The 11066-nt window shown below is 37.2% G+C and overlaps 2 protein-coding genes across 2 annotated transcripts; one reads left to right on the forward strand and one right to left on the reverse strand.

Moving 5' to 3' along the window:
- Positions 1–1802: 1802 nt before the first annotated feature.
- Positions 1803–2362, forward strand: LOC131958268 (uncharacterized; the record flags this gene model as incomplete). Its single annotated transcript, XM_059323199.1, is given in 1 exon segment — positions 1803–2362. A coding segment is annotated over 1 exon segment (481 nt), but the record flags the coding sequence as incomplete, so codon positions are not given.
- A 630-nt stretch (positions 2363–2992) lies between these two features.
- On the reverse strand, positions 2993–10529 carry LOC131958266 (glutaryl-CoA dehydrogenase, mitochondrial-like). The gene is made up of 11 exons (XM_059323194.1): positions 10398–10529; positions 8646–8678; positions 8202–8336; positions 7625–7748; positions 7300–7409; positions 7043–7172; positions 6158–6380; positions 5609–5712; positions 4681–4806; positions 4287–4447; positions 2993–3656 (listed from the first exon to the last, which is right to left on the reverse strand). Exons 1-11 carry the CDS (start codon positions 10492–10494, stop codon positions 3586–3588), a joined length of 1314 nt encoding a protein of 437 aa, XP_059179177.1. The 5' UTR covers positions 10495–10529; the 3' UTR covers positions 2993–3585.
- Between the last annotated feature and the right edge of the window lie 537 nt (positions 10530–11066).

Consider the following 11066-nt stretch of genomic DNA (forward strand, 5'->3'; position numbering starts at 1 on the left):
CTGATGACGGGCAGTGTGGTGTAGATGTGGATGTGTATGAAGTGTAATATGATGCTGATGACGCGCAGTGTGGTGTAGATGTGAATGAAGTGTAATATGATGCTGATGACGGGAAGTGTGGTGTAGATGTGGTGTGCATGAAGTGTAAGATGATGCTGATGACGGGCAGTGTGGTGTAGATGTGGATGTGAATGAAGTGTAATATGATGCTGATAACGAGCAGTGTGGTGTAGATGTGGATGTGAATGAAGTGTAATATGATGCTGATGACGGGCAGTGTGGTGTAGATGTGGATGTGAATGAAGTGTAATATGATGCTGATGACGGGCAGTGTGGTGTAGATGTGGATGTGTATGAAGTGTAATGTGATGCTGATGACGGGCAGTGTGGTGTAGATGTGAATGAAGTGTAATATGATGATGATGACGCGCAGTGTGGTGTAGATGTGGATTTGAATGAAGTGTAATATGATGCTGATGACGGGCAGTGTGGTGTAGATGTGGATGTGAATGAAGTGTAATATGATGCTGATGACGGGCAGTGTGGTGTAGATGTGGATGTGTATGAAGTGTAATGTGATGATGATGACGGGCAGTGTGGTGTAGATGTGAATGAAGTGTAATATGATGATGATGACGCGCAGTGTGGTGTTGATATCTGTGGCGTGTTCTGTGCTGTTGATGTGAATCGTTTTCGGCATTCGATTCTTAATTCTATTTTTTTATTCAACCATCAATGACGCTATTCTAACCCAAAACCTGCATACGCCTCTGCTGAGGTGTGACACTGTTTTAGGTGGGTCTCGTTTTTGTGACTGTATGACCATAGGAAAAGGGGGGGGGGGGGAGTTAGGAGTAAAAAAAAAGTCTTTGCTAGCGTGGCGTCGTTTATGGGCTACTACCCTTTTTTTTTTTACCCCTCTAACCTTACCCGCGTCTAGTCTAAAATAAATCAGTGGACGGGTTAAGCAATACAGGAACACATTTTCTAGATGAACAATTAGTGGCTCAACATGAAGCTCAAGTTACCTGGACCTTTTCAGTCTCAGCATACATTTCCATCTGCGTAAATCTCATCATACATTTCCATCTGCGTTAATCTCATCATACATTTCCATCTGCGTTAATCTCATCATACATTTCCATCTGCGTTAATCTCATCATAAATTTCCATCTGCGTTAATCTCATCATAAATTTCCATCTGCGTTAATCTCATCATACATTTCCATCTGCGTTAATCTCATCATACATTTCCATCTGCGTTAATCTCATCATACATTTCCATCTGCGTTAATCTCATCATACATTTCCATCTGCGTTACATTTCCATTAGCGTTTATCTCAGCATACATTTCCATTAGCGATAATCCCAGCATACATTTCCATTAGCGTTTATCTCAGCACACATTTCCATTAGCGTTTATCTCAGCATACATTTCCATTAGCGTTTATCTCAGCATACATTTCCATTAGCGTTTATCTCAGCATACATTTCCATTAGCGTTTATCTCAGCATACATTTCCATTAGCGTTTATCTCAGCATACATTTCCATTAGCGTTTATCTCAGCATACATTTCCATTAGCGTTTATCTCAGCATACATTTCCATTAGCATTTATCTCAGCATAGGCCTTACATTTTCATTAGCGATAATCTCAGCATACATTTCCATTGGGGAGGGGGGGGGGGATCTCAACACATCGGATTTAATGACGTCATCGGTTCTCGCAGACTTGTCTGAATTAAGCCCGATGTTATAATTTTATGAATGACCTTTTTTTTCCCTTTTCTCTCCCTCTTTCAGAAAACGTTTCTTATTATCCAGCGGGAACAGGGATAAAAAACGTTCAAAGAACACTTCACTCCCGAACGATGGAATGTCGGACAAAAAGCAAAACAGGAAAAAGAAAGAGAATAATATATCGGAAGAAAATATGGTGTTCAGTAGCGATATTCAGCAGAATGGGAACATCGCCGATAGCCTTGACATTCAAGAGAAGCTGCTGGGGTTGGGAGGTCAAGTGTCGGAAATGTCAGAGGTCGTGGCCAAAACGAGGGCCGAGCTGGACGAGGCGCGGATGGAGATAGCCAAAGTGAACGCCATGTTTGTCGTCCTGTTTCAGACGCTGGACGAGGGGAAGAGGGGCGTGGTCAACATCGCCCTTCAACTCAAGCAGGCCGTGCACGAGGAAGGGAACAAGGTCATGGACGAGCTGAGGTTGACCTCGCGAGAAATCATCGCTTTAGTGGAAAACAAAGAAGAGGAGGAGGCGTATGAGTAAGAAGTGAACGCGATAAGAAGATACAGGTTGCATTGATGTGAAGAGGGAATTGGTGGGAGTGTGGTACATCCAAGAACCATTTATTATTCGTACCTGGAGAATATTTCCAATGTTAGGCCCAGTTCAAACAGACATTAAACATCTATTACATCTTGTATCGTAATGGCTTTAATTTTATTATGAAAAATGGTTCTTGAGGAGAGGGTCCTTAAAATGACGTCCCCTCCCCATAAAAAAATTGCAGTTTTGTCTGAAATTCGGTCAACATAAGTTTCTTAACGAATTTGTATTACAATTTACATTAACCGTTTTTTAAAACGCGAATTAACGGCTAAAATTCAGTCTCGAACATTTCTTTTGTAAAATCGAAAAGTGGGACTTGTCATTATCTAAATCCCCCCCCTCCATCTCGTCATTTACAAAATTACGCCCCCCGCAATCTAGGAATGTGACGTCATTAATGTGTGACCCCTTACTTAAAAAAGTCATTGAAGATTTACAGAAGAAAAATCATTTAGAGACAAAGGTTCCCTATTACACACCGCAATCTCCATAGAGCAGATGTTTGTGGTTACAGAATTAAGCAGTTTGTGCAGTGAAAAATCTGACCTTTTAGTTCCCATGATTTTTAACATATTTTTACCCCCATGTTATATAAGCTTTCATTAAAGATGGGGTTCTTTTTTAAATTAAGACAGAACAAAATGAAAACAATTTTATATTTTAATCAGTATAATTACAGATTAAGGCATTGTGTTTATACAATTTTAACATGGCAAACATTACTCTAGGAATTATTTTTCCACACAACTGTGATTATAATATTGTTTGTATTCTCATTTCATACATAGCTAAAAAAAACATGCACTCAGCAATATTTCCATTGTTTTCATAGTAAATGCAAATCAAACTTCTGGTCATCAGTTGATCTTAGACTAGAGAGCTCAAAAACAAGGGAAACAACCATTATAAATGTTTTTGTCCAGCAAATTATCAACAATATATTTTATTTTACAATACCGAAAATAAAAACAAATTAAATTTACAACAATCAAAATCAACTTGAGTTACATTAATATTCCATGTATCTTATATTTTATAAGATGCATTAATTTGAATTAAAATAAGACATTTTGATATTGGAGTACATTCTGATTTAACGTTTCTTCTAATATCCCAAATCTTGAATACAAACCAACAAGTAATACACTAGAGATTCAAACTTATTGACTGCCCTACATAATCCCATTAACAAAGGCAAACAAAATGACTAACTGACTGCATTATAGAAGTCTGTGTAAACTAATCACTTGTGAAGGCCTGAAGACCAGTGATGGCACGACCAAGAATAAGGGCATGGATATCATGTGTACCTGAATGTAAACACAATATTACTGCAATAAATAGTTTTTTAAAAATTAGTTGGGGTTTTGAAATCTCATCACTACATTGTAATAAGATGAAATATGTTTAAACCCATGAGTTTTACACAACCTGTATTATACAGGTGCCGGTAACTGGGTAAATGGGTGGTGTGGGTTCAAATCCTACAGTCAACAGGTAGATAGTAGGGTGTGGCTAGCACAAGGTAGTTAATCTGGGTTTAAATGGGTGATGTGGGCTCAATTCTAAAGCAACAGGCAAATTGTATTGCATGGCCAGGGCAATTCCCTCTCCCCTAAAATGTTCATTGGGTTGGTTTTACGGACTTGTAAATAAAATCCTGTTCTTAAACCCAAGCCTTAAGTAGTGACCATACACCATGGCCACACCATCCACAAAAATTATGTAATATTTGGTGAGTGTAAAACCTACCCTCATAAGTGTAAAAAAAAACCTACCCTCGCAAGTGTAAAAAAAACCTACCCTCATAAGTGTAAAAAAAAACCTACCCTCTTAAGTCTAAAATAAAAAAACCTACCCTCATAACTGTAAAAAAAAAACCTACCCTGATAAGTGCAAAAAAAAAAACCTACCCTCGTAACTGTAAAAAAAAAACCTACCCTCGTAAGTGTTGACAGCCTCTAGGTTCATCACATGTCTGATCACATGATACTCATCAGAAATCCCGTTCCCACCCAGCATGTCTCTGGCCTGTCTGGCTATGTCCAGTGATTTACCACAGTTGTTCCTCTTCAGCAGTGATATCATTTCAGGTGTGGCCCTAAAAAATTTTTCACAATGGTGAAGCTGTTAGTTGTAATTTCATTTAAAACAAAAAATATTATATTACCAAATCTACTTGCAGAAATGATTATTTCTTTTTTACACAAGTTACAAAGCAATGCTAAATTATGTCAGTTCTTTGCGCAGAGATGACTATTTCTAACAGACAAAATGTAAAGTATGTTAAATGATTTAATTTTATTGCTTGTAGACATGGCAATCTCTACTTACAAGCCTTTGTCCTTAAGACGACCCACTTGTAAACAACCAAAAAGTCCCAAGGAAATTTCAGTCAACATGTCAGCCATTTTCTTTTGTATCAGCTGGTTTTTAGCTAAAGGTTTTCCAAATTGTATCCTGTGGGTAAGATGGTGATGTTTATTGGCTGTATAAAGTAATAATGTTTATGGAAAATGCAGGTTATTGTTTTACTCTTTAATGTTAATTATAGGTAGAAAGCAATGTTTTGTGTCACAAATTAATTAAAAGTTGTCACATGTCTAGGTCACATGTCCTCACCTGCGTCACATGTCCTCACCTGTGTCAAATGTCCTCACCTGCATCACATGTCCTCACCTGCGTCAAATGTCCTCACCTAAGTCACATGTCCTCACCTGTCTAAGTCACATGTCCTCACCTAAGTCACATGTCCTCACCTAAGTCACATGTCCTCACCTAAGTCACATGTCCTCACCTGCGTCAAATGTCCTCACCTAAGTCACATGTACTCACCTGTCTAAGTCACATGTCCTCACCTAAGTCACATGTCCTCACCTAAGTCACATGTCCTCACCTAAGTCACATATCCTCACTTAAGTCACATGTCCTTGCCTAAGTCACATATCCTCACCTAAGTCACATGTCCTTGCCTAGGTCACATGTCCTCACCTATCTAAGTCACATGTCCTGACCTGTCTAAGTCACATGTCTTCATCTGTCTCTCACATGTCCTCACCTAAGTCACATATCCTCACTTAAGTCACATGTCCTTGCCTAAGTCACATATCCTCACCTAAGTCACATGTCCTTGCCTAGGTCACATGTCCTCACCTATCTAAGTCACATGTCCTGACCTGTCTAAGTCACATGTCTTCATCTGTCTCTCACATATCCTCACCTAAGTCACATGTCCTCACCTGTCTAAGCCACATGTCCTCACCTGTCTAGAGTGTACTGTCTTGCTGTTTCCAGACAAAACTCAGCAGCTCCCAGAGTCCCCCAAGCAATCCCAAATCTGGCGTTGTTTAAACACCCAAATGGACCCTGGCAAAAAATAATTCTGTTAGGTAAAAGCTCAAGAGGTAGAAACATTTAAAATATAGAAATGTTTCAAAATTCTTTCATTTTCTTAGTGTTTAAAAAAAAAAAAACAATGGGCAACAACAGAGACATCTGAGATTTTTTCAACTAATAAACTACTAGTGCTTAAAGATAAAATATTCAAGTAAATAGTTTTCCTCTTTTAATAACTTGATATAGATCTGGTTATTGTAAGGCATTACATGTATACGACCGGTAGTAAAAAAAATGTTAAGGAAAACAAGGAACATATTTTAAACTTTTCCGCTATCTTTATAAAGAGTGGCTGTCTACATTGAATGATACAATATCAAGAATTTAAAATGGAAGAAAATAAAATAAAAACTCTTTTTGTAAAATATTCAATTAATGTATAACCTATCACAGCCCTAACGGCTACGCTACTTACCGCAAGACCAGATGCGTTGGGTAACAAGTTAGCCTCCGGCACTTCAACATCTTCCATCACAATCTGCCCAGTGATGCTGGCACGCAACGAAAACTTCCCTTCGATTTTAGGTGCGCTTAAGCCTTTCATCCCTTTCTCCAAAATAAACCCACGGATTTTGTTCTTGTCAGCATCGGATTTTGCCCAGACAACAAAAACATCAGCAATAGGCGAACTTGTGATCCTGGTAGTTAAGTGAATAAATAACACAATTGGTGCAACAGTAAATATAGCTGGTTAATAACAATAAAAGAGGATGAATCAATGCAAAAAAAAAAAGCTAAAATTTCTATTAGAAAGTTTACCCCTAGAAGGAACAGGCATTAAAAATATCCACACTATTTTAGCTTGTTTAAACGGCCATGTTTTCCTTCCATATTGTAACCACATTCAAATTAAAACAAGATATTTTATTAAACTATCTATGTCCAGTGATTTACCAGTGGGTAACAAAAGGGCGTTCAAAATAAGTTTTAAAAGGGGAGGTCATCCTGACAATGCAGGCATAGAGCCATCAGTCAAATAAATTATTGAAGGACTTGCACAGGTAGGTCTACATATACCTAATATTTCACACATTCCAATGATTAATCTGACTTTTAATTAATTGTCCTTGTGCTTGTTTCTATGCGATAGCAAATTAGAAAACAAGAAATTGAAAATGTTTTTTTATTGACAAACCAATTTTCAAACACAGAAATTAGGCCCACTGAAATTTGTTTACTGATATGGGTAGTTCCAAAATAGTCCATTTTTGTGAACATGTGTGAAGTGAATTTTTTTTTTTAAAGTCATAAATGGATGACCCCCTAAGTAAGCATACCGAAGAGAAAAAAAAAGTCTTACCATGACTTAGTACCATTCAGCTTGTATGTTTTATTCTGTGAGTTGTACTTAGCTGTGGTTTCCATTCCACTGGGATTGCTGCCGTGGTTTGGTTCGGTGAGGCCAAAGCATCCAATCAATTCACCACGGGCTGGAATACAAGAATTAAGCATGTTCAAGTGTTAAAATAATTTTTCAATAAAAGGTAAGAAAAATATTTAATAAAAAAAAAAGATTTGATTAAAAGTCGCAAAGAAATAACTATGGTCTAGACTTACCTAATTTGGGAAGATATTTCTGTCTCTGTTCTTCTGAGCCGTAGGCATATATGGGCCACATGACCAGACTGGACTGGACACTCATGGCTGACCTGTAGCTGCTGTCAACTCTGTGGAGGGAGACAAGACCAGGTAGCTAGAGCACAGAAACTCACACGGCTGCTGCAGTTTTTAATTGTACTCAGTTGAAGTAACCTAACCTTATAAACTAATACTATTTCATTACTTTGGTAGTTATCGGAATATAGAAACATATAGCACAAGAAGGTGGTACCAGTCAGACCATACAAGTTTCTTGTATTCAACTACAAACAGCATATGTTACCTCTCTAACTCTCTGGTGATCAGACCATAGCCAACAGATGAAAGGCCAGCACACCCATAGCCTGTGATGGTTGGACCCAAAACTCCAAGCTCACCCATCTCACGCATAATGGCAGGGTCAAAAGCTGGGGATAAAAAGTATGACCATTTAAACATTGAATTGCAAAATATAACCAGCAAAACAGAGAATTAAAAAATAAAACATATTTAACATTGATCAGGCATAAAAACTTTAAAAAGAAATTATAGTGAGGAAAACCTAATTGCAGGATAAAAAAAACCTCTAGTTAACAGATAATAAATAAATTCAAATAAATAAGAAAGAGATTTTAGCACAATTCTCCTTAAAATTACTGTAAATCTTCAAATGTATAAAAAAAACTTAGATGAAAGAACTAAAGCTTTCATCACTTGAGCTTTTTAAATTTTAAAACATAACATTATATAAACTATAATCAGGGTTCATGCACTTAAGTTGAAAACATATTTCATGAGTTTTACAGAACCTTTTGGAAAATTAGAACAATGCACAAACCATGTTTAACCCATAAGAAATAATGGCATTAATCTCAACTCACTTTCATTTCGGTTGGCCAATGTAATCCTTGGCATGAGTTTCTGCTGACAGTATGCTTTGAACTGATCTTTGACTATGATCTCCTCTTCTGTCAGACAATGCTCCAAGTTCAGTGCATCCTTCCAGTTGAATGTTGCTAGGGGAGGGTAAACATATCATTAGTGTCTACTTGTAAGTCATTAGTTAATGACAATAAAAGTTTTAAATAACATGGATTTCATTGTAATCTTGAATGAAACAATACAAATTTAAAGCAAGCATTGTCCTAAAATGACCTAATGAAAAACTCTAAAAGATTATAAATATTAGTTTTAAAATCACTTTTAGTTATTTGTTGTGTGATTAGAAAACATGCAACATGCCATTTTTGCCTATTTTAAAATTTTAGTATTTAACATAAATGATGTAAAAAGAAGTAGAAATAATAAGTTAAAAAAAATCAAACCATTTTCTTGTTTTCCCTCTTTGCTCTGTTCCTCTGTTTATTTACTCAAGGAGAATTTTTGAATAAAATTGAACTAAGTAGGCCTAAAATTGTCAAAATATTATGACCAATGCAGTAGAATAATAATAATAGTAGGCCTAGAAAGCCGTCTATTAAAAAAATATGTATATCAACATGATAATTAAATTAACTTTTGGCCTACACTATTCCAAAGCAAAATATAACCCATTACTTAAGTTACACATCCATTACAAGTTAAGAGGAGATGAAATTTGAATAAAATTCATTTTCATGCATCTAAGCTTCCATATTTATTATTTTGTCTGCAGAACTTGAAAGTTAGTTTTTTAGTTTGACACTGTCAGTGATACAATCTGTTCACTGCTGAGACTGACTAGGTCTACTTATACAATGGCCAAGTAGATCTAGTTCTATTCTATAAGCCTAATTAACCACAGTCGAGTAGCCTACTACAAGATATCATCTTTTCCTTTTTGTGCCCAAGACATGCAGTGCTGCCACAGAAAGCTTCCTTCCACTTTTGTCTGCAACCAGCAATTCTCCCAGCAGTCCCATATGACTGTCCTGCCTCTGCCAGCTGGTTGCCTGCCATGTGCCTTCATTGGCCCGCCTGCTTTATTTTTTCTTGAGGCATCCAGTTTAGAGCCATTCCTGTGCTATCTGGATTCATTCTATCACCATGTTTTTTAAAAATTATTTCAGAAACTGCTTCCATTTCCATCAGTAGGCTAACATTGGAGAAGGCGTTAGGCCAGTGTGAGTGCTTTGCAAGCACTTTTAGTTTGGAAAGAGTCCAACAACAAAATACTATTTATTTAGTTAATATATAATTAGGCCTAGGGCCTTTAAACAACAGTTAGGCCTATAGATTTACTTAATTATTTTAATCTAGTATTTCTTCCAGATTTTTTTCTCGGGGGAAGGGGGGAGGGGAAGATGGGACGGAAGACTGTTAAAAGTATATGTTTTCTATATAAATATAGGATGATATTTAGAATCGACCCTTTGAATCCCGGACAGATCGTCCCCGCAAAGTGATGCCTGGAAGAAACTCTGCCCCTACCCCACCAGTCTGGTGAGCTGTTTTCAATTAGTGATGCCTATTAGGGGCAGATAATGTAGTTTTTAAGCGATTTGAAACTTAGGGAGGTAATATAAAGTTATGCTGGATCTTTTCATTGTTGTCTATAATCTGTCATCACGGGGGGGGGGGGGGTCTGCTTTCACGGGGCAGGGGGAGGAAAGAGGAGTAGAAAGGGTGCGGATAATCGTCCTTCATGAGCTTCTGATAGTGCTTAAGCAAATATTTTCAGTAGCAGCATTCATTGGTAGATCTAGTCAAAATCTAGTGAATTCTAGTGTCGAATTCACAAAATAATTAAATCTATCGATGATTCATTATGAATAAAGAAAAGTAGAAAATAAAACAACTAAATAGCTGCGCATGCTTACTTATCACACGTCGGCTCGTATTATATAACTTGGCTACACAAACAACACGGCGGACTGTGTATCTAACTAACTAGTAGATTTTCTAGATCTAGAAATCTAGATCTAGATCTAGATAATCTAGATCTAGTCTGAGTAGAGTTCAGGTTCTAGAGTAGGTCTAACAAAAAAAACTAACAATATTTATTTTGTTTCACTTAGGACTTAGCCTACAGCCGTTATCATTTATTTAGAAACTAGATCTACAGGTTTCTTACGTTAAGGAAAAGTATAAAAGGATACTGCCAGCAGAAGCTGCTGCTGTATTTTTTGAGCGTCTTAAAATATCAATAAAACCTCTTTTACAGTTACGTAAGACGTAGCTCTGAATTGTTGCCATTTTGCAAGGGTAAACTACGAATAAGGGTAGGTTACTACAAGTATTAAACATATTTTAAAGTGACTAGAGTTATCCGCCAGTGTACCAGGATTACCCCTCGCCAACAGCATTAGCCCAATGGATGCGGTGTATTATATTGGGGGACATCCATAAAGCACGACACGCTTTTTTGGGACGATTTTTACCTTTTCCCCTCCCCTCCGTCACAAAAAGCCACACACCCCTAAAATGACGTCACATCTCAGCCTACAACCCCCCCCCCCCTCCAAACTTGCAGTTGAATTTTTCTTAAAACATCGATAATTTGTCCAAAATCTTGTCTGAGCTCTGTCAACATTAGAGTATTTTAATCAATTTCTATTACAATTTATTAAAACAGTTTTCTAAAACGCGAAGTAACGTTGTTTTTTAATAATGCAAAAGTGTGACACCATATCTGAACACCCCCCCCCATTACACACCATCACAAAATTACGGACCCCCCCCCCCCCCCCCACATATTTGGACGACCCCATTTGAAAATTGTTTTAATTTTTACTTCTAAATTTTTGTTTTAGAGAAAATAAAGCCAT

The sequence above is a fragment of the Physella acuta genome, unplaced genomic scaffold, assembly GCF_028476545.2.
Source record: "Physella acuta isolate Inbredline_101_S28 unplaced genomic scaffold, ASM2847654v3 ptg001307l, whole genome shotgun sequence".
NCBI lineage: Eukaryota > Metazoa > Mollusca > Gastropoda > Physidae > Physella > Physella acuta.

Bases quoted from the DNA above. Each gene is read 5' to 3' on its own strand.
- LOC131958266 (XM_059323194.1), bottom strand. From the start codon at position 10,494: ATGGCAACAATTCAGAGCTACGTCTTACGTAACTGTAAAAGAGGTTTT. The intron at 6,381-7,042 runs GTAAGACTTTTT...CTTAACTACCAG, and splicing joins CTGAATGGTACTAAGTCATG to GATCACAAGTTCGCCTATTG. The intron at 5,713-6,157 runs GTAAGTAGCGTA...ATTTTTTGCCAG, and splicing joins CCAACGCATCTGGTCTTGCG to GGTCCATTTGGGTGTTTAAA.